Here is a 27,188-nt window from a genome sequence, read left to right on the forward strand (position 1 = left end):
AATTTTTATTGTACATGGACGTCCTCCTCACAGAAAGTCAGCTGGTTTAAATTCATTCTGTTATGATTTGTAATATCTAAATGGAATTTTCTTCAAAGTGCTCTTGATTGATTGACCCTTAGCTGAACGTTTTGTTTTTATTTTGAGGCTGACAATAATGTTTGTTGGCATGTGTTCTGCTTCAACTGCGTTGGGACGCCATGAAGCTATCTTTATGAGTCATCCAACCACAATACTAAATACATGTCAGCAAAGGAAATATTATCCGAAAAGGGAAAAATCCCTTTGATGTACTTCAGCATGCAGAGATTTCTGCGAGTTTTGGAAGCTCTGCACGCTTGTAAGGGACGGTGTACGCTTACACTTTTTTTTCCCTGCCTACTCCAAGCCTCACAGACCACCCATTGCTCAAAAACAGTTCTGCTCTTTCAGCGGCAAAGTGTGTCATTTGGTTTTAGCACATTCATTTGCCGGGCTGCTGTGTTTATGTTAAGGGAAGCCAAACTGAGAGATGAAATGTTACAAGGGTGAAGTACAAAGTAGACTCAATTTTTCTCAAGTTAGGAGATGCTGGTAATTTATAGCATGGCTCCAATTTTCATTTTTATGTAACAGTGGAAAGAATTAATGACATGCTCAGCTCTGGGAAGAAAGAGAGGGAGAAGAGGAGAGGAGGAGGAGGAGGAGGGAAAGAGAAGAGGAGACACAAAGGGGAGAGTTTTTGTCAGATATTCATAGAAGGGTAGGAAAACCATTCTGCTTAGCTAGCAGTGCCCTCCTGAGACAGGGTGGCAGTAAGCGAGGAAAATAACAAGATAAATGAAATTTTTGCAGCTGCTAGTAAAATATTGAGAATCTGCACTTTTTTATTGATCTTTATGATCCTGTTGCCAAGAGCCACTTTGCGGTGACAAAATATGTTGACAAGTGCATATCTCACTGCCATGAAAAATGTGGTAAAAGATTCTCCTTATGTCTGCAGTGTTATACAAGGAACAAATTGCATCGCTACAGCCAATTCTTTATAGAAAGTCTAAATTTAAGGCCTACCAACCCTAAACACTTTTATCTTGAACTTCAGGCTAACGTTTGTAGCAATTCTTCACTCAGAAAACCGGTTGAGGCCTAACATTTTTTTTTTTGGTCTATAGATGTTTTTCTGCCTTACATAAGCTGTTATAAAAAATGGTCATTTCTTGGTACTTTGACTGTATCATTTTGGTATGTAATCCTTCAGCGAGAGTGGAGTGTTCTTCTTGTATATATTGAATTTCTATGCCTCTCACAGGAGTGTGTTTTACTGTTCCATGTGAAGCCTAAGGGAAAAGCCACTACAAACTGATAACATTTTTATTTTATCTTGTGCCTGATTCTAATCTTACACAGTTTTTGCCCCCATGTAAATCTGTTAACTGTAGAAGTATCACTCTGAAGCTATTTACATCAGTGCAAGATCAGGATAAGGCTCTTGCTTTTGATGCTAGGGACTCTAGGATTCCCCCCCCCAACTCCCAATTCAGTGGTGTAGGAATATCCACAGTCTTTTCCCACAGAGCGATGTGATAAGATATGACATTTACAGTAACACGAATTTATACTTACTGAAAGATCATCGACGTTACCCTCATGTTCTATACAGGGGAAGATTTTATGGTTGTATGTTCAGATTAACCCCATTTTTTTATTCCCCTAAGCCAAAGTCTCTTTTACTCAACAATCCAATATCTCTCTTTTTGGTGGTATATTGCTGTAATGAAAGGCCATGTCATGCTACTTCAAACCTCTTGCTAAAAGAACTTATTTAAATGAAAGAACTGTTGTCTATTTACCCTTAAAATATGTTAACTTTAGCTTAGATGACAAATGCAAACCTGTTGAAATGGCTGAACTTGCTGAATTTACTGAACTGTGCGTACGACAGATGTTTGTACTGTGTGAGCAAAATGTAGCATTTCTAAAATCACTTTAAAAGGGACATTGCAAGAAAATATCTGTCTTTTCATAAAATCTTGGTGCTTGTAAAATCTTAGTGTTTAAAATATGCTAGGTACAAAGTGCCTGTAAGCTCTTTGTTACCCTGTGCTACAGGAACAAAGTCCTTCCCTAATGATAGGTTTGGTTTTAAAATAATTGGTAAGTCAGTCATTCATTTAGTTATCTGCAGAAATCCTTCCAAAACAATGGATTTCTACTGTAATACTGTGTATGATAAGAGGAGAATGCTCTATTAAAAATTAAAATTAAAATTAAATTAGGCATTTTTTTCTTTTTCTCCCGATTAGGTCAAATATATTCTACCGGGCTTGTATAGATATCCCCAGGGGCACCGAGTTGTTGGTGTGGTACAATGATAGCTACACATCTTTCTTTGGAATCCCTCTCCAGTGCATTGCACAAGATGAAAATTGTAAGTTCTTCCTTTCATTTCTACCTGTGTAAGCCAGAATTCGTGTTTCATACTTAATCAGCTATATTCCTACAGTATTTTAAGACATATTAAATTGAAGTGGTTATATATTTAAGGTAAGCTTGATCTGTACAAAATAAAACCCTGAATCTGATACACTTAAGCTGTGCAAAATCATGGTATGGTTACCTAAATAAATGGAGGTGTTTGGAAGTGTGCAGGTATCTGCAATTAAATAGCAGATTTCCCACCATGGCAGTCCCACATAGCTTAGGTATAGGTATAGAATCACTCTTTCTTCTAAAAGTGATTCATTCCTAGTCTATCCTTAACTGATTTGCTTGGCCCTCTCCATTGTTATCAGACCTATCACAAGACACTGTCTTGCCAAAACAGTAATGCATTGCAGGTCCATGAGGCCTCTGCTAGTGATTCTTCATTCTATTACCACTGAGAAAAGTCGAGAAAAGCTTTGTCTGACTTACTGTAGAGGTGAGGTCCTTGTGGTTAAAAGGTAAAAGCCAGCTTCTCTAAATACAAACTGAGTTTAAGTAGCCTGAAATGACAATGAACCTCCATACCATCCTGGCCATCCCCATTTCCATCCATTCTTCTACGCCTTCTCAGTATTTTATGTTTAGTTTCCTAGGAATAGTCACAAAATTAAGCATGTAACTTATAACATAGACCCAGTGCAATCTAGTGCTGGATACCTTTGTCTGTAATGGGAATGGGTGATCCAAGCACACCCTTCAGTTTCACTGTTTGTGTGTGGAACTTGATTTGAGCTTGCATCAAAGACCTCTCTTCCATTTTGACACCTATGTGTATCTACCTGGTGGAGGAAACCAATAATGGATGCCTGGTTGACTTTGGTCTAAAGTAACCTTGTGGCTGCCCACGCGTAATCAATTACATATAAGATGTATTTTTTTGGTCAAGTACTTGGATACTTAAACAGCAATGCTAGGATGAACTCGTGTCTCATAGCAACTTAAATACTGAACCACACAGCAATAAAACAGCAAGATAGCAGGGATTAAACTGTCAAAAATAAACATCCTTTCTCATCTTGAGTTTTCAAATCTGTTGGGCTCGAGAAAAGTTTAAAAGAAATTTAATCATTGGCAGTAATGTTTGCTAATAAAACTCATGCTCTGCAGTGTACAGTATAGAAATATTATTTTTTCTTTCATGAGCTGAAGCTTACAAAACCTTTACTTTAAAAGCAAAGCGTTATGGCTAAAATCTCTAAATATTGTCACTTGCTATTTTGCTGTGAGAGAAACCAGAGTTTCATCCACAGAGAGAGTGACATGAGTAGATGAAATTCATCTCTGAGCATGGAGCCAGCTGCAGGCTGGTATATGACTTAAGTGCCACTTAAGCCTTCTGAATAGACCTTCTGCTTATCTTCTGCAAAGGGGTATTTTCACCCAGTACAAACTCTGCCTATATTCCTTAGGTCTTTATTATCCTGATCTTACTGCTTCTGTGGACTTTTATGAATACAATTTAAAAAAAAAAAAAAAAAAAGATCTGCTTCTTCTGTGAGAATGTTGGGGCAAAATGAAATTATACAAATTGCCCCTTGTACTGAAGAGACATAGAAGATGTATTATATGTCTGGAAACTTGTGAGGGGCAGCCCCATGGATGTAACTCTACTTGGAAACAGGTCCTCATATACTCCAGAAAAGAATAGCCTAGGAAGGACCTCAGCTTAAGTAAATTAAATAGCATGTAATATTATAATATTGGAGTCATTATCATTAATGGAATATATTAGTATATAACTCTGTGAAGTAACTGGCATTATTTAAGGTATTACCAAAACATTAGTCTGTATTACATTTTTATTGTATGTTAAATAATGTTGGATTATTCCAGCTCACAATTGAAATTTAATTCTCATATTTGCTCTTAGAAATCTATCATGATGACTTACTTAAACAGAGTTGCAATTTCTAATCACCTGTTTAGTAGGTGCTATGTACCTATGTGTGGCTATATACATGTAAACACTTTGTGACAATAACTAAATGTGTGAATATATGTGGACGTAGACATATGCATACAACATATTTAATTTAAAAATCTCCATTAAAATATTATCTCATGAGGTTGAGCATGCCAAAATTAGAAAGCATGAGAAGGTACTGGGCCCAGGTGGCCTAAATTTTGCTTCTTTTTGCATTGTGGTGCTGACCCCATTTTTCCATAGGACCCTTGCTTCATTCACCGCATAATCTAGATGGTACTCAGGGAGTGAGGCAGCTGTTCAAATTTCTTCTATATGTTTGACCTCCTGCCTTCCTTATCATGCAACATCCAAATTCAGCGCTAGATCACTTCTTTGTGAGAACAGCATATTGCACTTGTTGCTGAAATATCGGAGTGCCTCATAAGCCATAGTTAATTGATCATCATAAGACCTTCATGGGACTAGAAACAGGTTTTGCTCCTATTTTGTAGGTGAGAAATTGATGCACAAAGATACCTCTGCTTATACTTTGCATTGTCTCTTGGTGATCCAACTGCTATTAGCCTTAATCATACGAGCCATGGTGAAGTCACTGGCTTGGTACTACTGTATTGGCTGTGTGACTGTTTGTGAGATGTAATAGTATAATATCCTTAGTGGCTACCCTTCAAGAAGATAAGGGAACTATTGCTGCAGTAGATATTAAGCCCTGTTGTATCTCAAGGAGTGTCCAAGCAAGGATTTTTTCCCTCGTGCTTTCAAAATTCATGCTTGTCTGTGATATAGCAATTGGACATTATGACTGCAACATGCAGAGTCAGGATATCAGAAGCGCAGCAGCATTTTCTTTCAGAAGACAATCCCATTGTGCAATAAATGTATATCACAGTCAGTCTTCTCTGAGTCCTTTCAGTCTCAGACACCCCTTTGCATGAGTTTTCATTTCAGTGTCACAGAAACAGCATCATCCATTCAGATCACTGTTTCATTCAAGCCCATTCTTTTGTGCATTGTTAAAATAAATTTGTTTAATTCTAGTGTCAAGAAAATGGATGTTGGTATTTTTTTGGTGTCTCCCAACACTGTATTAGTTTTTAAAAGGCATAAAAAGGATCTTATTTACTTTTCTTGTTTTCTCCCAGTGAATGTCCCTTCGACTGTAATGGAGGCCATGTCCAGACAAGACACCCTACAGCCATTTAATAAAAGTAGCAAACTATCCCCTGCCACTCCACAGCGATCCATAGTATTTCCACAGACTCCGTGTAGCAGAAATTTTTCTCTCCTGGATAAGTCTGGGTCCATCGAGTCAGGATTTAACCAGATCAGTGTCAAAAACCAACGAGTTCTTGCAAGCCCAACTTCAACAAGCCAACTAAATTCTGAGTTCAGTGACTGGCATCTTTGGAAATGTGGGCAATGCTTTAAGACTTTCACCCAGCGGATCCTCTTACAGATGCATGTGTGTACGCAGAACCCTGACAGGTAAAGCCCAGGCTCTCTTTATTTCTGTATCTACTGATAGCCAGATCCACTGCTTTCTTCTTTTATCAAGCTGTTATCATTTCCAAAACCAAGCCATTATTAGGAGGAGCCTGTACAACATAATTCATCTGCAGCTGTGTGAAGTAAGCTGATAAAAAACATTGCTTGACTTCACTATTTGTAAAAACATTTGGTGCCTAAATGTACAGATAAAAGGAAATAGCTAAGGATTTAATCTTTTTTTCAGAATGGTTTGGTACATCTGATGGAGGCAACAAAATAGAAGGAAAATTTATGAATATCATAGATGGAAAAATGAGGTCAAGATAATTAAAAGTCTCTCTGTCTTCCAAAGATAATCTAACTTGCTGCTCAGTGGCTGTCACAGTCATTTCAGGGTTCACCTATAGTGTGCAATGTGTATGAACTTAATTAAGTACTAAGAGGTAATGAATTGGAATTTTTTGCTTAGTACTATTTTTCTTCAGAGCATGCAAACCCATAAATCGTGCAAAGCTGTCAAAAGGAAATACCTACTCCACTAGTGATGTGGAGGAAAACAGATGCCACTTATTCAATAAACTAATATCCACACAGAAGAAAAATGTTGACTAGATACCTCAGAGTCAAAGTTGGTTTGAAAGTTTGTCAATACAGAATTTTATGGCCGTGAACTGAGGATGAAATTTAGCTGAACAAGTGAATTAAAATTTCAGGTACTCTGACCGGTGGCACAGTAAATATAATGGAACCATTATTTATGAATCAAAGCTGGTTTATTTGACAATTTTGATAGCTAGCAGGACAAAAGACAAAAATCAAATTAATTTAATAAAAAAGGCTGCCCATGTTTTGTCTTTTCTTCAGCTGTGAAGAAGGTTTGAGCAGAACAGCTGAGTCCCTGGAAGGTTTTTCTAAAAGCAGCATTTAATTGTGAATTACATTTGACAAAAACACTACCAAAAATAGCCATCAGTGAGTCTGTGCATGTGTTTGTATGCATGTCTATGTCTCTTTGTGTATGTGGTTATCTATGTGTACACATGTGCTTGTGTGATTCTGTGGGTGTGGAGATACTGGAGCATAAATCCAGTTTTCTAGGAAGAAATGTCAAGCATGCTAGGCGCAAACTGGATTCCATGCAAATCTTCATAGAATTTAAAGAGTTGATAATGTGAATGCAAACAAGCCTTTTAAACATTTTCCAAATTTTATGCTGGCCTTAGCAGAAACAAATGCCATGTTAAGGAAGCTGTAAGACACAACGGCCAATTTAAGGGCCACAATGTAGAATGTAGGTCCCAAAAGGTCTGCTCTCCTAAGTTTCATGGACTCTTACGTTTCTAGCATTAAAGCATCCTAAGCATACTGTAAAGCATTAAATGCTGCATCAGGGAGTCTAGAAGAGATATGTTGTGAGGCCCCCCTACATACTTTTTCAGTGATGCATCCAACCAGGTGTGACACCTAGATTTCATCCTTTCCTTCACTTGAACCTGTGTCTTCCTTTATGAAGAACCAAGCTGCAGATAACAGTTAATGCAAGAAGAGTCTCCCCTAATGGGGCTATTCTGCACTGTAAGGGATACTTAAATTTTCTTTTTGCCAGAGAGAAGAAATGAGGATAAGTCTATCCTACAATTAGGTCTGTCATCTTGGAGGTGAGAGATTTGGGGGTTTTTATAAATTTTTATTTAGTTTCATTTATTTTTATTTATTTTCTCCTATCTTGTGTTAAGTATTGCCTGAAACACAGGCTGGGTTTTAAGTCTTCCACGTTAGAAGTGAACACCCTCATTAGTAGGTTGCTGATTCATGATGTGTTACTGTTTTTCCTCTCCCATGCTTACCTGAATTGTCAATGCAGAATAGCTCCAACAAGAAAGTGTAGAGCATTTTTAGCTCAGAATACCCTACAGCATAGTAGGAAAATTATCTAGATCAGAAGACAAGTAGGGTCCCCAGGAGCAAAGAGAGAAAAGGGTGATTAGAGAAAGGACTCAGCAGATTTGGGGAGGATTGGAATGGAGAGGAGGTAAGTGAAGACTCTGTAAGTGTTGAATCCCAGAAGCTTTCAGAAAGATTCAAAACATAATAGCTAACGCCTTTTTTCTCAGTATTGATACTGGCTAATTTAGCTGATTTCCTCTTTGGCTTGTTGGGTTTTATGAATCCTTTTGAGAAACTTTTTCTCTTGTGTTATAAAGAGAGCATAAAAGCTAAATGAGCTTGCAATATACACTTAGGATCAATCTGTTGCATAAATACTAGATAATGCAGTGCTCTGTTCTGTGACACCTGTGTTCCCTCTGTACTGAAAAATGGCTTACATTTCTATGTTTTCATTAAATAAATTGTGCAGACTCCTTGTGGAGGCTAGTTTTGTAATGCCGCCTTTGTTCCTGTGAGGTGTGCCATCAACATAACTGCTGTAAAAGCATTTCCCAATAGGTTGTCTTCAGAGCATTATGTGGGACGTCAGTCACATGAATCTGTTTAAGCTCACTGCAATTCATTCAGTGTTTGAAATTACCAGAATAACAGTTACTGCAGATCATAACTGCCCTAGGATCTGGGTTCTCATATCACTGGTTAGAAATCATTACAGGTTGAGCTTATATCACAGGCAGATTTTTGTCTTTTAGCAGGTACCAGTAGATCAGCTATTTAGTGATACAGTGGCTGAAAAAGAGTGGTCTTTGGTTTCTTAAACATATTGCATTCCTCCAGATGAAAAATTCCTAAAGTGTTGTACAAGATTTCCTGGAGACAAGAAAATAGGGTATGATTTGTGAAAGAATACCTGCTTGCCAGCCTGAAGTACTGGGTGCAACTCTCTGGTTTGTATTTTCTCAATGATATCTGCAGCACTGCTCTGGCTGATAAACAGCTCCCCATTTCTTGTCAGCAATTTGTGAGCACACCAGCCACTGTATCTTTGATGTGACTGAAGCAGCAGGGCCTGTCTTCTCTAGGAAATTACTTTAGACTATCTGTTCTGTCTTGGTATTTGTTTTTCAACAATGCTGATTACCTACAGCAAGAGGTGCAGGGAAAGCGCCTTTGAATCTATAAAGGAGTCCAATTCATGGACTGAAATTTGAGAAAAGCAGACTACTTGGGGCTTGAGAAATTAAAAAAAAAAGAAATTGCTTTCAAGCCACTTAGATTCAGAAAACACCTGAATGAGAGCAGACATTAAAAAAGGCCAAAATATACTTAATTCTGTTAGGCAGTAAGAAAGAAATGGTCCTAATTAACAAGCAGATGATTTAATAAATAAAAATAATTTTAAAAAATGATGAATCCAAAATAGGGAGAATTATTAAAATCGTCTACTATGTTTGTTATTTTAGATTAAGATTAGGATTTTAATTCAAAATAAAATTAATTTTAAATTATTTTCTGGTTTACTTATAATTTACTTCTCCCTTTCCAGTGAGATTTTTTTAGCTTGTTATATTTTGTAGGGCTTCTCTTCAAACTTAATGGTAATTGGGGTTGGAGTGGGGTGGGAGGTGAATATTTAGAACCATCAAGATTTGAATTCTGGGACTTTCTCAGCCTTTGGGACTTTTTTTAAGCCTTGTCCAGACAGAAGCAGTTTGAGTAACTATTTTTTGAAGCAGGAGTCAGAAATCTATTTTCTCTTCTGTTTTTTTGTTTTGTTTTTGTTTTTTTCTTTCCCCTGCTGCAGAAATTCCCAACAATCCTATTTGGGCGGCTTCAGAAAGGGATAACCAAAAGCCTTTGATCAGAGCGAATCATTTTTAGAGCAGTATTTTAATTTTATTTTTTTTAACTGCAACCACTTTTCTGCTAATGGCGCAGTTTCTTTTAACGATGTCTTTCTTCTTTCTCACTATGATCACCAGATTCAGGATGTATTGGTATTGAGGGCAGGCAGATGGCTGCAGTTACTAAGAGCTGTCTGTGGCACATTTTCATATACAATATATATATCTGTGTGATATATATTCTCATTGATTGCCATGTATTTAAGCTGATAATTTGAGGGAAGACCCACTCTATAAGTGTATCTGTGGCTGATAGATTGTGTTATCTGGCCCTCACAATTCTTGTTTACTCAAAAGATATTATTGTACTCATGTTTTGCTGTAGCACCTCAATATTAAATTGTGAGGTGTATTTAAAAGCAGGACCTTGAAGTTTGAAGCTGGGAATTTAATAAGTTCTTTTCTCTAAGATCATGGCTCAGCCCATTTTGTGTTTATCTTTTTTTTTATAGGTTCTGTGTTTTTGACCTTGATGTTCTCCCCCAGTCCATTAATTAATTTAAACATCTCCCAAAACAGACGTAAAAAAAGTAAATGTTGTGAGCAAGAGTTGTCTATTTCTGTTTATAGAGAGGCTATGGAATATTACTCCATTAAAGAAAACATAAACATCATGTTGAATTTAATGCTTGTTCCTGCATGATCTTTTCACAAAGGTTTGCAAACTCCCAGTACTCACAGTTAGTAAGAACAAAGTGTGCACAGAGCAGCACTTCTCCCTAAAAGCTTCAGGAGTTTGAAAACACTTCAAGTGTGCTAACTTTCTGCTTTTGCTAGTTCCTCCACAAACACTTGTAAGAGATGATCCCAGAACTCCCAGTGGGTCCAGCTCAGCCATCGCTGCTGCTGCGTGGTGCCCGAAGTGCTCAGGGCAGTAGCCGTGCTGCCTAAGGGGAACTCCAAGGCAGCAGGGGATATAGAGTCCAGAGGCAGTGAATGTAACACACCTGTGGCCACGCTGATGCTAGGGATGCTTCTGTGTGCAAGCTAGCAGCATCCTTAGGTGTCACTTTGTTCTCCACCCTCTCAGTTCAACTTGCTAGAAAGCGGCATCCCTCCAAAATACCTTTCCATTAGGACAACTGTGACCTAACTCCTCTTACTGCTGCTGTGCTCTTAACGCTGTGTGTTGTACAAAGGCCTGGCCCTGAAAGCTGGTGCTGGTCCCCATTTCAACGTGCCCTGCTTTCACTTTTTTGCAGGGGCTGTGGTGTGACCAGCCTTCCCCCTATCACGCTGTAAAACCCTGCCGTGGGTTCAGTGGAGCCCCGTGTCCCACACTTTGAGACCCTGACATCAATCAAGTTGGTTTTTTACTTCTTCTTAGTCCTCAAAAAGGAGAAACACTTTCAGCCACATGTCAGTCTCTCTTCTTTCAGCTGGTGCTTTTCTAACTTCTTCTAAGGAGAAAAAATTACAGCAATGTGCTATTCTGTCTCCCTGATCTGACAGTGTTTCAATGATAGTGTTACAGGTATTCAAGAGCTCACCATTACAAGCAATTCCTCTTCTAAAGATTGCGCTGGGATTCCACATCCCCCTTGAAAACAGCAAATTCACTTCTGAAGAGGCCTCACTAGAAACCTGTTCAACATAAAGGAAAGAATTTGAAAATTCAGTGGAAAATAATTACAAGATTTTTCAGGATTCTAATAATTCAGACCATGTATTATTTGCGATGTAGAAAATAAGTTTATATTGCCTAGATGTACTTAGGAGTCAGGAGTTGGAAAGTATATTGTTCTAGCAGAGGAATAGTACAAGATAAATAATTAAAGGCTATGTCACTTTTGCAAAATGAAAATCTAAAAAGAATCAATCTAAATGCACAGTTGTCTGTCAGCAGCTATTCCAGGTGTAAAGATATGGATTTTTCTATTGTTATCCCTTAACATGCTTTGTGCATGTCAAGGGATCTCCGTCCCCTGCACAAAGCATGAGCTTTGGTGAGGTTCAATAAGCCTCATAGGGGAACATGGGTTTTGTACTAGTCCTCTATATGATGGAGTTTCACCTAGAAAAAATCAGCTACAAAAGTGAGAAAATTGTAACATGGGAAAAGACATCACCAAACACCAAAATCATTCAAGAGATTGTCTAAATTGGGGAGCAAAAAGTATTCTTGTCTGGTTTCATTTTGAATATGTAACTTGAAAAACTTGGAAAAGCTCAAAATCTAAATAACTGCAAAACCCGAAAACTATTACATTACAGTTACTCCTTTCTGAATTTCATTTAAATGGCCTGTGTTCCTATAATGGGCCACCATATAGTCAGGGACTGTAAGATTAGGGTCTGTAGAAAAAGCTGGTGCACTCTATACGTTAGTAAACCTAGATAGCTGATTGATGGTTCATGGAGTTAATGGCAACAGTGTAATTTTTCTAACAGGAGAATTTGCTTCTAGGTAAGTAGATTTCCTTTCTTTAAGCTCAGACAGGAAGACAGAGAACTAGAAAAATATGTAGCTAGGTGTTTAGTGAAAAACATTAGAACTGCTTTTGATGGCTGTCAGCACATCATTCTCATCTGCACATTGCTATACATCAGTTTAGCTGTTCTTAAATGTAATTTAAAAATTCTATATGAGAAGATTTTGATCAGGCTTGATTTACATCTGGAAGGGCCTACAAGATCCTTTGTATAAAATGCAATGATGAAGACATTCCAAACTATGTTGTTTCTGGTACACGATAGCTGGAAGACAAATTTTTCTAGAAAAAAATATTTCTTCAGATAGTCAGCTGAACTGTGCTTTGAGGCCCTGGTACACCTGTTTCATCAAACTGATTACTTTCATGCTTGCAAATCTGCCTGTACATCTGCAAAGGAATATTTTAGTTATGTAGGCTTTCACATATGAAGTGACTGACATCCATGTTGTTTAAACATTAATTTTCTGGAGCATAAACACACGTCTGTGCTGTGACACAGCTATGCTTATATTCACATGGATACCTTGAAGCTCAAGAAGGTACAATATGTTCTTGGTTATTCCAGTGGAGATGAGTTTTTCTGGGCTGGGACTGCATTCAGTCTAGCAGCACATCTTTGAAAATACAGCCTATGAGGACCACCATTTTTGTCAATATGTCCCTGTTCCTTCTGCCTGCAAACCTCTGCTATAAAGAGGTCACCATCTTAATTCATTGTCCCATTGCAGACCAAAGTGATGGCAGAAGGCATAACTGCTACATCAAAGACAGGCCTGCTCTGCCTGTGTCAATGTACTCACTGAACCAAGCATTGCTCATGTCCAGTCCTTCTGCACCACTTTCATTTTTTGTAAAAACAACATATTGATTTTATTTTCTGCCAAGAAAAATTTCTGAGCAGAGTAGAATGGTTACCAGAGAACAAAATGATAACTTTTATACTTACTGAATGACTTTTTTTGCTCTTGGAAAAAATAGTAGTATCCAAGAGTTGTCAAAATTTGGCATATTTGAATCTGCAATTATGTAAATTAAATACAGCATTTTAAAACTGTTATAGTATTTCAATGCATTTATAGGCTTTCTTTTTAAAATGAGCTTTGTTTAATATATGCCATGTATCTAGCTTGAAAAAATTACTTATTCTGCCCATTTCAGTATTAATCAGAATCACCTGTGTATAAACTGGAGAAATGCATCCCCTGCAAAGAGGAGGGTAACTTCTTTCATAGTTGTTCTTCCAAGATATCAATGAATGGAAGAAATACAGTCAAAGTGATCTAACAATATGTGATTTTTTAAAGGGCTTTTTTTCTTGAGCATCAGCCAGTGAAATGCATTCTGAGTAAATATACTAATATCCTTTGTAAACAAGAAATTTGTTTTGAGCCAATGTAGGGGATAAAAATATTTTACTTTGCATCACAATGTTCAGTTATAACTGGTTTGGAATTTTGACTATTTACAGACAAGTTATGGTGTGATTTTTCACTGTATGAAATTAATCACATTGACTGTTAAAAAAATAAAAGATTAATTGGTTTTATGTAGTGTTGTATCATTTGTTGTGGTAGCTGTTAAAAATAGATAACCAGAGGCTAATAGATGTTAATGGTCCCTTTCACTATTAAAAAAATCAATGTTTCTTGGATACAGAATATCTTAATGTGTTCTTTTTGCTTAAAAATATTTGATTTGAAAAGACCCGAACAAATAAGTCTGCATTCACAAATCATCTTTGTTTTACCAGCACTTAAACTTTGATGTCAAGTTTGATAAATATTTTCTGTGCAAATTAACTGTGCACTTCAAGAAAGGAGAAGACTGGGCATGCTACTACTTGTCTTCCAATAAGAGAAACAGATACTCAGTACTTATTTGTTTCTTAAAATATTATTTTACATATATTCATGTATTTTTTTAAGGGCCACATCATCTAGGTTAAGTAACCTTTCCACAGCTTTTATATATTTCTTACAAACTTGTTGGAGAGCAGTTAGTTAGATTTTCAAATGTAAGTAATTAAAATTGTAAGCTATTGAGTTATTGACCAATACTGAGCTATTAATCAAGCTAAAAAATTCTGCAATCAGGGTTCAGTGCTCTGAAGCACTGTAAAATAATAGTATTTGTGTTCAGTGATGCAAGTAGCCACAATTAAGCAGTTCACTTGACAAATGAGATAGTTCACTTTATTTTGCACTTAATTGAATTGTACATGCTTGGTCACCATTGTCTCCCTCCCTTTAGTTTTGGTTTCTAGCCATTTAAACATACACATTTATTAAAGAGAGAGCAATTAAGTTGGTGTTGGCCATTGGCTCTAGAAACATAGACATCAAGAGCTGTGCCTTAAAATGTTGTGCAGGGTAAAAATCATTAATATCCCTCTAGAAAAATTCTTAATTTTCTTAAAAAAAAGTCTGATGAGCATGTAGGACTCTGTCACTAACTTAAATCAAATGTGAGAAGGAAAAAGTGCTGTAGAATGTTGATATTAAATCACTTTTACCAAACAGAAATATATAGGCATTGTTTCTTCACATTTTATTTTAGTTAGCAATGGTATTTGCATTTCAGCAGTCCTGTCTCACCTTGCTGTCTTGTATCCTTTTCTTTCTGTGTTTGCAGTCTGATTGTTATGATTCTGAATTTGTAACATATTGGTCAGTTTTGTTTGCTTGTTATGTTTGTTTTTAACGAACTGTGGCATTGAAAACCTAAGTTCTGGGTTTCATTTCAAGATCACAGAAAAGGCATTTTCAATCTGGATGGGAGAAACGTGGTAATTAAATACAAATATTTTCAATAGCAGTAAGAAAATAGAAAGGTACTTGTAACATGGTGGTTATTTTTTCCAATGCCTCTCATTGAAAACGGTGATCTCAAAAAACCTAGATTCCTCCAAAGCAGTAGGAAGGATTTAATTGTGAACAGTCACAGAATCCACCTAGGTTATAGGTATAACAATAAGACATGCATTTGTAGATAAGACTGTAGCTGGCACCAACAGACAGAGGATTTCACGAGTCTCTTAGCTCTGATGTGTGAGGAGTTTTTTTGTGACTAAGGAGTACCATGTTGAGTTTGGGAGAACTAAGGCAGGCATATGATTTGTAGTGCAGGCTCGCTAGCTTGCTGAATTACGTTTCGTGGGGCATGATGCCCATAGACTCTCAGTCAATTCCTGCACAAGCACTTCACATTTGCTAAAGAGGTCATGAAGTTTTGGGTATGTGTCTCCCAAGAAAGCCCCAGAGAAGTGCACCCGCAGTTCTCTCTGGAAATTACTGCGAAAACCAGATGTTCCTGCCCATATGGCTTCCTGGTCATGCCAATAGAAAGCACTGACGGCACGGTGTTTCTCTTTCCCATTGCAGGCCCTACCAGTGTGGTCACTGCTCTCAGTCTTTCTCCCAACCTTCGGAGCTGCGGAACCATGTAGTTACACACTCCAGCGACAGGCCTTTCAAGTGCGGCTACTGCGGTCGTGCCTTTGCTGGTGCCACAACGCTCAACAATCACATCCGGACACACACCGGGGAAAAGCCCTTCAAGTAAGTACTGGAAGCCAGCAGCCTTTGCCAGCCAAGATTAGAGAGGGAGATGCATCGCTGCTGTTCACTATCATCACCGCTCCGTACCAGCACACAGCGGAGGTTCCCTTGAAAGCAGAGGTCAGACCACCAGATAAAACCATGAGTGGCGTGGCTAAAATCAGAATTAAACCAGGTTTGGTTTTGGGCGCCTTGCAAGCCTTGAGCAATTTTCTGTCCTCTGATGAGAGCTTGATTGTTTTAACTAAATGACAAGCTGCTGCCAGAGAACCATAGTTGAAAATACACTCAAGACTGGGACAGGCTATGCTGTAAGAACATGAATATGATTCTTTGATGTTTATACACTGAGGTAGATGGAGCTCCACAAAAAAGCTAATTTAGATCTGGTTAAATATGGGGGAGAAGTATGTGTCTTTTTTTAGTCTCAGAATCACTGCATAGAAAATGCAACTCTGACTTGTGGCACAAGTTTGGTAAGATCATGATAATAAATTGATAGAGTTCAGCTGTCCAAGATATAAGAAAAAAAAAGAAGTCACCTGGTTGAGATGGTTTTTAATTAAACAGACTCTGCTTATTTCTGCAGTTTCTGTTTACTGAAATTAAAGCCAAGCACACACCTGAGTCTCAGAAATTTTTCTTCTATGCTCACCTCCAGTCATAGCACAGCTGATCCGGGTAGATTTTACCCTCTGTTGTGCAAGACTCTGCCAACCTAACAGGAGGTGTTCTCCAAGACAGAATACAAATCTTCCATATTTGTGTCTGTATCTTTGCTGAACTGACAGGTACAAATTTTACTGATCTTGTACGTGGAACAGTCCCACTTTGGAAGAAAAATAATGTATTAATATCAATGTGGTGTATAATGTATTGCTGTCACTTCTTTTGGAAGCTATCTGATGCTCCTAGGATGAATGGGAATAAGTGTAGAAGAAGGTGTGTGTCTCTCCCAGTTCTCCAACGACTGTCTGTCCTCCCTCTACTTTTCTGTTTGTCTTTCTTTTCTACTTTGGCCATACTGTGCTCTTGGTCTGTTTAATGTAAGAGAGCTCAGTCATGGGGCCTGTCAGAACCCCTCATAACAAGCTCAGTAGAGATACCAGTAGCGATGCTTTGCCTCCATATATGGTTGAAAGGAAGCATGGCCTCCATACATGTCTCTGCTGGGGGCAAGGGGACAGAGCCAGGAACCAAATGCTGCATATCCAGTACAGAAGAGCTTGCATACCAGAAATCATGGCTAGGATAGTGTTGTAGGTGGCCAAACACGGAAACTCAGAGCAGCTAAAAGTCGACTTCTCTAGAGCCAGTCTGTTGAATGCTCAGAGCCCATAGAAAGTGAGCCAAAACCAGTGTGAGCAATCAGATTGATTTTATCTAGTTGCTGTGTAAATAGATTTTAGTAATTAATGGAAGAGGTTTCCGGGTCAAAATGGAAAATAGATTTCTTTTAATGTTAAGGTGTTACTTATGTGTAACCTTGTTGACTCCACTTAAATTTTTTCCTTAACATCCTGTTTTTGTCATGTTTCCAATAGATCTGCTATTTTGCCCCATTTAGAGTCATTATTTTTCGCCTTTGGTTTAGTATTTTTTTTCCCTTTTTCCAAAATGGTCTTGACTACAGCACAATTTCATTTGTGAAAGGGCTTAATGTATGTACTACAATTAACCGGTGGTCTGGGACTTGTTTGTTTGTTTTGCCCTGCTTATGCTGAAGTATTTAAGTATTCCAGGATGTATCTACCCATTCTTAAAGCTGCAGGGCAGAGCAACAAAAAACGTGGATGCTTTGTACTGCTTCTTTATGATGTATGGCATAATTTCATTCCTGTAAGATTTTTATTTAGTTTCTTCCTTAAACTCAAGAAACAGTAGTATGAATTTGTCTTTGGAAGACTTGTTGAAGTATTTGCAGTAAGCTGACTAATAATTTCACATGAAGCTAAAACTGGAGCTGCAGATCTTCCCATCCCTGCCAGTCAGATAAGGGGACATATACGTCCTGATCCTGCAAGCTGTTCAAAAGGGCAGATTCGCCTCCCATGCGGGACTGCTTGAATTTGAGAGAGGAGGGGCTGAAAACTTACCCAGAAATTGATCCATCCTCTCTGCTGGAGGAAAAAGAGGTAGCTGCAGCTCATCCTGATGTCTCATCATCATTTAGATCCTCCTTTGAAAAGGAGGGGTCCAAGACTTGGTATTAAGTAAGCTTAGGAAAAACCCTCAACAAATTGTAGTAAACAAGAACCATAAATGGGACAAACAAGATTTCTGTCTCTTGATCATGCAATTCAGGATTTAAATGTTTATTTACAAAGGGATTTTGAGTGTACGCTTACCAAAAAAAGTGCAAAATGGAAAAGCCTGTTGAGATAGGGTTTCTGTACCTCAAAAGAGTCTGTATTTGTGGTAATGCACATACTTCTGTTGAATAATATTTTTACAATTAGCAAGAATGACCATGCATGGATAGTGCTAAATTACTTAAACTCTAGCTAAGTTATTTTTAAAATAACAGGCATCATTTTAAAGGTATTACTAAGTTCAATTCCATAGGTGAAAATGGGCAGTTGCATCTACTGTGAATGCAATCTCAGTGTTTCTAATGCAGTAAGGCAGTTGTTAGTAAGTGGTATTTGGACAGATTACGGTGTGCACAGATTAAGCAGGCAATGTCAAACACCAAGTGTATGTTTGCATGTATATTATTTTCAGAAGCTGATTTTAAAAATGATGGTTTTAAAATATTTCAAGTTAATTGTTATTTAAGAGGGAGTTTGTGATTGGTTAAAAAGCTTTTCCTGTGAGAAGGCGCTTTCTTTGTAGGTCCTAGGTAACTTTGGATGTATGGTGGAAGACTTTTCTATTTGCTTTTCGTTACAGATAACAATGCTAAGTGAGGTTATCTGTAGTCAAAGCTTTAGCTGCATTGCCTGGACTGCAGGTCCAGTTAGAAGGGATTTCTTTTCATGTCATCACAAGCTATCAAGTCAGCCTCACCAGTGTAAAGTTTTTGTGTATTCTTATCTAACTGAAGTCTCCGCTATGGCTGCTATGTCTGGGAACAAAGCTCTTAAGTAAGTTAAAAGGTAGGAGAAAAAGGAAAATTATTGGCCAACCCCATTTTCTTAAATTCTCCCCCCCCCCAGTATTTTCCATTTCAGCAAAATTAGAGAATAATTAAAGGACTTGCCTTGTTATACAAACATCTAATATTCAGGCATCAACTAAAATGATTTAGAGGAAAGATTCTTTCAAACTGGAATAACCCAGGTGTTTTTCATTGTTTCTTACTGAAATGCAAAACTGGGGAACATTCATTTTAGGTTGAATATAGACGTTATACCTGCAGTGACATCTCATTTGTCCTGTTTTGGGGGAGGGGTAAGGGTTCAATCCTTTCAAATGAGCTTAAAAATCTAGTGTTAAATGTATTTCTTGAATGAAATGTTAAAATGTTTATTTTGAAAATATCAGATGAAGATTTTTTTTCCTAAAGTACACCGTCAGCATTTTCTTCACCCAAGGTCTTTCACAGAGGTTGACATAAACTTGGGAATTAAACCAATCCTGTCTATAATCCTCAATGTCAATGTTTTGAAAGCACTGTGAAGCAAATAAGCAGACCAGTGACAATGAGGGCTATCTAACCAAACTCAGAAAACCCAGTACCTTAGAAATATCCAAACCCATTGATGTTCATGTTGTTTGTGAATTTAAGAACTGTTTTGTTTACCACCCCCACCCAAGCAAATCACATAGGGAAACCTTGTGGTAGAATGAAGTCTTGTGCTTGATGAGGTTGAATGTTGTAGTACAACCTTGATCCTTACAATTAAAATGAAGGCGCACACACATTGTAAATAAAGATAATATGGATCCAGTTTTCACTGATGGCATCTAATTGTGTGAGGACTTCTGAATTGCTTCTTCAGATCTACACTGTGTTGGGGCTGTTTAAATTACTCTCAAATGCCATCAGATGGCTTAGGTGGAAATTAAATGGTCTCTCAGTTAATAGGTGTCGTAATTGCCAATACTTGTATCTACATTTGAAGCTTAACCAAAAATTTGGTGTATGTCTAATAGCCAAGCTTGGGCTCAGCCCCATGGTTACTTTGTGAGTGGTTGCATGAGAGGGGGACTTTTTTTCCTTTCTGACTGTTTTGGCTCCTATTCAACCTTCCGACACAACATTAAACATGTGTGGCTTGTAGTATAGAAACATACACACAAAAACATGCACACACATGCTCACCAGTCTCACAGACGCAGGTCAGTGCAGTGGTTATTCTGCTATAACAGGCTGGGAAAGGATGGTTGACAGAGGGAAAGAGTACATCATAATTCAAAAGAAAAATATTCCTGCTTTTCCTCCCATTCCTGCCTACCCTGAGATAATTATGCTGGCTGCTGTGACACTATTATCTTCACCTTTCCTATCAGTTTGTATCTGGCAACAACTTCTCTGGACCAGATTGAAAAGATGAGTCAGGGGCCTAAAACAGGTCTCTGCCTGTAAGCCAGGTACTTATATATCCAAAACTATAGTTCTGAAAACACCATCCACACCCTCTGCAAGTGCCTAGAAAATACCAGGCAGCTTGGGTACTATCTGAAGGTTACCCGGCTACATGAGAAAGGTAGGGGAATTAGGTACCTTGCCAAAGACTTTATTCTGACTTTTGCCCAAGGGCTGTATAGTGCAGACAGGACTGCCTGACAAACAGCAATGCTTGGCACTCACATCCCTCCTGCCCAAAGGGTAGCAAGAGATTTATTCTGTTCTGGTCTGTCTTTAGCATCCGTCTTTCCTGTGTCTGTATGAAAGCATCCCTGAACAGCCTGTAGCTGGGAAGTTAGAGCACTCTCACGGCAGAAGCAGCTTGTGGATAAAGGATGGGAACTCACATATTAAAGAAATACAGTGAGCCTTGCTCTGTGCTTTCAAGAGCAATGCAAGGAGCTGTCAATGCGGTGCCCAGCTCTAGCCTCCCAGGCAAGCTCCAGAAAGGGTAAGGAGGCCTGCCACAGCTTCATGGCCAGTGGTTTTAATGAGTAACTCTGTCTTTTGATCACCTTATAGTCTTTCTCTGATTCACTTATGGCCCCTAGGCATCCTGATATAGTATATTTCATTTATTTGGCCAGGCACTTAGAAATCAGGTCTTGCCACACCTGATTTTGTAGGTTATTTTGCAACTGTACCACTTACAGCTTGGTTAGGCAAGGATCCAAACCTCCTATTGCTCAGCAAGCAAAGCGCTTGTCTTTGTGGACATCAAAATAACAAAACTATCAAGTTCAAGTAGATGGCAATATCTCATACAGAGTAAGTTAACCCCCCAGCCTTAAAATTGATTCTAATGCCTCTGAGATAGATATATATATATGTATATAAAAATAATACAATAATTTGCAAGTTTGTCAGGCAATGAAAGGTAGTATATTTTGACACACTAATCCAGTAACTAATCAGTTTTCTAATAAACAATCAGCAGTACACTAATGTGTCATCAGCACTTCAGGAGCTCTGGAGAGTGGATGATCTGCACATAGACGTTAATGAATAGCCCAAAAATCATTAAGTAATCAATACTTCTGAGTTATTTTCATTGAGCTGATAGGTCTGATACATTAAAGCTGACATTTTACATTTGTCAAGATCACAGTGCAGTTTTTAACAGTGGAACAGGCTGCTAAAAATATTCCATGAAAGACAATCAAAGAAACACAACTTAAAACTGTTGACATTTTAGATTGGTACTGTAGCTTGGATGAATGACTCTGTAATGTCTGTGCTAAATGTTCCTGAAACAGAGCTTTCTTACTAAAAATTCCTAATGTGAAGAACATTCCACAGTTATGCATATGTGTAAATATTTTTCTTTTCTCTTTTTCTTTTTTTTGTAAGCAGCTAGATCAGTGACAGTTCACTTTCTATCATTCACATCAGTGAAGAAAGAAAGATGAATATGAATTAGCTGAGCCTTTTGTTTTCCTCACTTCTCCTTTGAAGGTGAAGAATTCATCGTAGTGATGCTTTTATGATAATCTTCTTTGAAGATAAAACATCACACAGCACCATTAAATCAAAGGTGGCTTTTGGAGCGAGCGCCATACAAGAAGAATCTGCTGCATCTGTATTTGCGACTCATCAAACACCCCTATCTAATGTTCAGAATTGAAATTAAGAGGGCAGTATTTGGGAAGTTAAATACAATATATTCTCTTTCAGAACAGGGATAGGGGATTCATTCCAAGCTAGCAATGACCGCCATCCTATCCCCTCCGAAATGCAATGGCTTTGTTCATTTGTTCACATGTTCTTTTTGTTGCAGATTATGGTTCTTTAAAGAGAGGACAGGGTAGAAAGAGAGACAACATAAAAGACAGTGAAGCAAACACTGGTGGCTGTTATGAGTTCTTGCTCAACCCACAGATTTCTCAAATGGTGTGGATGTTTTCAGACAATTAACCACTAACTCTATGTGCCTATTTAAAATGAACCACACTGCATAGTCAAATCAGATAAACAAAGAGTTTTCTCTTGTTCTAGCACTGAATGATTATTGCTTTGTGATTTCTCTTCCTCCAGTAGGCAACTGTAGATTTTAAATTAGCAGAAGGTGAAATTCTATTTGTCATCAATTTCTCCTAGGGGTTACAGAGCAGAAAACTGCAGACAAGCTGCTGCTTTGATGGCTCACTCCTAAAAATCTCTTTTTGTTCTTTATCTATTTGAACTGACAGTGATCAGAGCTACAGCAGGACAGGCCTCTCTGGAGAAATCACCTTCCCCCTGTCTATTGACAGATTCCTCTGTTCTGAATCAGACAGGCCTTGTCCCATCATAGGCATCAAGGCCTTGGAAGTAGCCACCAATTAAACCTCTTGAGCCAGTAAAATCCGAAGCCACTTTTGAGTGTCTGTTCTGATTAGGCAGGATGAGGCAAAGCCCATCACCAGCTCCCCCCCCCCCCCCCCCCCAGCAGCTCCCTGGTCTCAATTTTCTCTCTTGCCTTCACCAGGTGCGAGAGGTGTGAAAGGAGCTTCACACAAGCCACCCAGCTGAGTCGACACCAGAGGATGCCCAATGAGTGCAAGCCAATAACAGAGAGCACAGAATCAATTGAAGTGGATTAACTGATTGACTGGTTGGAATTAAACTGCAAGGAAAGTCATGATTAAATGTCACGGACACTTAAGCAAAACCAAAGATTTCCTCTGAGCAACTTTCAATCAGTCCCAGAAAACCAAAAGCAGTAATAAAATAAGTAAGATGTTAAGAGATATTGATCCTGGCGTGGAAGTGAGACCAGGAAAGAGATTATTTATTTATGACTAGGGATGAGTCTTATTTCAATTGACAAGTTACTTGGGACTGTTAACATTTCAAGTCCCGCCATGTATTGCTTTAATTCTAAAAGCCTTTATAATAGTTATTTAATGCCAAAGTGAGGAATCTCAAGGGTTCTTCTGCCCATAGTTATGACTGAGAATGCACATGGACTTGTTTATTGTTGCACCTTTTTTTGTAGCATGACTCAAAGAACCCAGATGTAATCCGTACATTTGGTTGGGCTGGGCTAAGTTGATCTTGACATGGCTGTAATAGAAATTGCTGTGTGGGATGGGAAGTGATCAAGAGCTATATCTGGGTCAGTGTCAGCCTCCTCAGACCAAAGGGCATTTCATTTCCATAGTCTCATGCCTCACACTGTGTGCACTTTTTCATGCAAGTAGTTTCATTCAACAGAATTGTGTTGGCATAGGTATTCTGGAAAAAAAAAAGAAAAAAAAAAGGGAAAAAAAAGTAATGTTGTATATCTGCAAATATACATTATATAAAGAAGCCAGTAGGAAAACTATGTTAAACATTAGTTTAGAGCTCTCAAATTCAGTCTAATAGCTATGAAAGACAGAGGCAGTAGAAAGTATTTTAAACTTTTAAGATTTTAGTCTACGTGTAAATCATATTATGAGGAGCAAAAAACCAAGATAATGTTTTTTAGTTTGGGTGATTGATTTAATGGCTTGCTGATTTCTAGGAAAACTGATCAGAAATCCAAGCTGTAGTCCATTGATATTTTTACTCTCTTGGTTTGGATCAAATTGAAAATGCTCCTGTATTAGATAAAACTTTCAACATACTTGGGCTGAGCTTCAAAACAAAAGCTAAATCTGAGCTCAGATACTTTGTAAATGGCTTGGAGGCTTCACAGTGTTCACTTCATGGAAATTTGCCTGGTACAGTCATGAATGAAAGGAAGCCAAAATATTCCCAACATCAATGTAAAAAGGTCAGATGTCATTACATTAGTTCAATTTAACAATTTCCATATTGGCTTTTTTCAAGCTTTTATCCTTGATGTATTTCAGATTTCATGATTTTGTCTAATCAAGGAATGGGTTTCACTTTTAGAGACCAGCAGTGTCTGTTTATATATTGATTGTCTCAGTGCTAGAGCTGTAGTTTGATAAAAATGTAAAAAACAAAAAAAAAACCAAAAAAACCCCAAAACAAAAAAAAACCCACAACACACCAAAAAAACAAACAAAAAACCCCCCACCAACAGCAAGAAGCAAAACCTAAACAGTTCTGAGGTCATGCTATATCATAAGGTAAAACTGCAAAATAAATTTGTGGAGATTATGGGGATTAAAACAGATTCATTCAGTTTTGCACCAAAACTGAAGTGCTGGGTAGCTCATAAGGGCTCAGTTGATTATATTAAATATTTTAAAAACATTTATGGGGATGATTTTAAATATGTAGAGAATTATCTATCCAATTCTGTAAAGGGCTAGACAGAATCAGCTACAAATTTAATAATAGGTTCAGACCATTTATGAATTCTGCAGAGCTCAAGCAGAAAAAGAGCATACAATAAAACTCAAATACATATTAAAGGAATTTAAAAGCTAAGACATCCTTACTTCAGGATGTTCATTTATTATGTTGCAGAATTACACTGCAGAATCTGGAGTTTCCAAAGCTTTGCAGGGAATTCCTTCAGGAGTTACTGTGTTTGTGTTTGGCCATTAAAAATGTAAAACATTGTGGAAAAAGAAGATTTTTTTTATCATTGTTCTAGCAAGTACCAGATTATCTCATAAAGAGGCTTTGGCCCTGTGAGTTTTTCAGCTCTGTTTGTCAGTGCAGAGATATGGGGAGCGGGCAATTCTGTCGTCACTTGCCTGATTTTATTCTCCAAACTATGAGAGGTTCTTAGCTACTATATAAATGTGTTTGTTTGTTTGTTTGTGTTTTTTTTAGGTTCAAAGAAGCATGGGAAGCTGGGTAGGAAGAATTATAACTTAAAGGTGACTATTTGAACATTGGTTTGTTCCTAGCAAGGCTAATCAAACAGAAAAAACCAAAATCTAATCCCAAACCTTTCAGACCCTCATGCCTGGTAGTTCACACTTTCCCTTATTTAAAAGGCTTAATGTGAAGTAACATCTTGGTGGGGCACCAGCTTTTAGTTAACATTTGAGCAGCAGCTGTAGATCACTTCTGCAAACAAATAGATAGTCTCACCAAAGGAAAAAAAAAAAAAAAAGCAGAAATTTATAAATAGAGTAAGTGGGAAAAGAGATATGTCATGTTCCGACAAGCAAATATGAGCTATCTGTTAGATCACTGACTTGTGCTGTTGCATTATCTAACTGTGCTCTCCTGTTCAGGGGTGTGGTTATTGGTAGTGCAGAGCACTCAGCCTCTTGCAGAAAGGGATTTATATTTGAATCCTATAATGCAAATAGAATGTAAGTATGTGCTACAGGTATTGCAAGTTCCCTACTGAATATAGATAGGCTTACTCATATGTTTTAATTAAACATGTGTCTAAATATTCTCCTGAATGGGCATGAAATAAAGATCAATTATTTCAAGATTTTACTGGATTAAAAAAAAAAATGCACCAGAGTAGGATTTCCGCAGAATTTACTTTTTTTCTTCCAAATAAGTCTTTCCTGTGTAAATCACTATGTTGTGTCAGATGCCTAAGCACAATTTCAGTTATTGTGTTATTTTATACATGGCACTTTCACAACTGATTTGGCGGCATACAAAAACAATTCAGTGAAAACCCACGATTTCACAGTGGGTTTTTCTCAAGTACAATTGGCATTCTGTTACAATACAGCAAATGTAAAACTAACATGGACAAGCTAAAATACATCTTAGGTTTGGACTAAACAAAATCTAGTTCCTGCCTGCAAATCCCAAATGCTGAGTTTCTGTTCATGTATTGACAGAACAACCATACATTTAGGTCTATTATGAATACAGTATGTGTTTGCACACAGTAAACTGAAGCAGTAAGTAGTACAATTATCTTTAAATGTAGTGATTATGTGCCTGCCATTTCTGAATTTCTGAAGCACTTGGCATCTCTGTTTTGTACTCTGGTAAATAAATACAAGCTTGGTTTTTAAATTTTTTTTCTAACCCTGAAAAGGTTGGAAGTCATGTTTAAAAATTGTGCCTAGTTCTGATTTTTTTTCAGTGTGGAATTAGATTTTATACGTTCATAGAGTTATTCCTTTCAGAAAGTCATTAGGTCCTTTACGAACCTGCAGTTATAGACCCCAATATGATCTTTTTTAATACAATTTGATTGTCTTCCCATGAAAGAAAGCTGAGTTGGGAATAATGTAATAATTACAGCACATTACATACTAGAAACTTACAAGCAATGATGTGTATATCTTTCCTTCTGGTAACATCATCTCTCCTTTTAATTACTATTTATTATTTGTATGGTGCCATTATGTTATGTGATGCTGTCTTATAACTGACAAAATGATGTGATTTCAGACAAATAAATAGGTGAAAGTCCAAAAGTAAGTCCTCATTGCTATGATTTTTTTTTTTAAATTGCAATTAGAGCACTCTTCTATTCCATCCAAGTCCTTTCTGTGGATAAGATTCCAGAAAATAAAATATACTGGGACTGCATGAAGTCTTTTTTTAATATTTTGTCTAGATTTTGGAAGTTTTGACATCAAGCCAATTTGAAAAATTGCATAAATCCACCCAATAGATGTAGAGTATGCTGAAGGGGTCCTCTGTTGTAATAAAAATAATAATGACACTGTAATTAGAAAGGTAAACAGCTTGCTTGCATTTTTTAACCTTCATAAAATTGCATCTTTTTTACTGCAAAGGACCAATTAAGTCATGCATGTAGCTGTATTCTTGTGATATCAACTGTAAAGGTTACATTGTGTTTAAATGAAAATAACAGGCACACATTTAAAAAGCAGATGAAGAAATGTAAATATATTTGATTAATAAAACATTTCTATTACTGCATCCTAAGCCTTTGTTTTATGTTAAGAATATGTATGGAATTTTGTGTATGCTATGCAGAAAACCAAATATGCTTAAATGCATGTGCATTGAAGGCAGCCTCAAATAATCACAGTGCCTTGCTGCAGTTTTCATTATGAGGTTCCAAAAGAGGTTTGCAGCTTGGATGTTGCAAACTGATTTGCAGTGGGAAGA

General features: G+C 37.5%; 1 protein-coding gene across 1 annotated transcript in view; it reads left to right on the top strand.

Moving 5' to 3' along the window:
• PRDM6 (PR/SET domain 6) overlaps nt 1–24,166 on the top strand; it is a 75,896-nt gene extending 51,730 nt beyond the window's left edge. The window contains exons 5-8 of the mRNA XM_052778960.1: nt 2,283–2,407; nt 5,533–5,875; nt 15,488–15,664; nt 22,705–24,166. Of these exons, the coding sequence (XP_052634920.1) occupies nt 2,283–2,407; nt 5,533–5,875; nt 15,488–15,664; nt 22,705–22,819 (760 nt within the window). The 3' untranslated portion in view covers nt 22,820–24,166. The remainder of the gene's footprint in view (nt 1–2,282; nt 2,408–5,532; nt 5,876–15,487; nt 15,665–22,704) is intronic.
• Nucleotides 24,167–27,188: the final 3,022 nt, after the last annotated feature.

Source organism: Harpia harpyja, chromosome Z (genome assembly GCF_026419915.1).
Source record: "Harpia harpyja isolate bHarHar1 chromosome Z, bHarHar1 primary haplotype, whole genome shotgun sequence".
NCBI classification, from domain to species: domain Eukaryota; kingdom Metazoa; phylum Chordata; class Aves; order Accipitriformes; family Accipitridae; genus Harpia; species Harpia harpyja.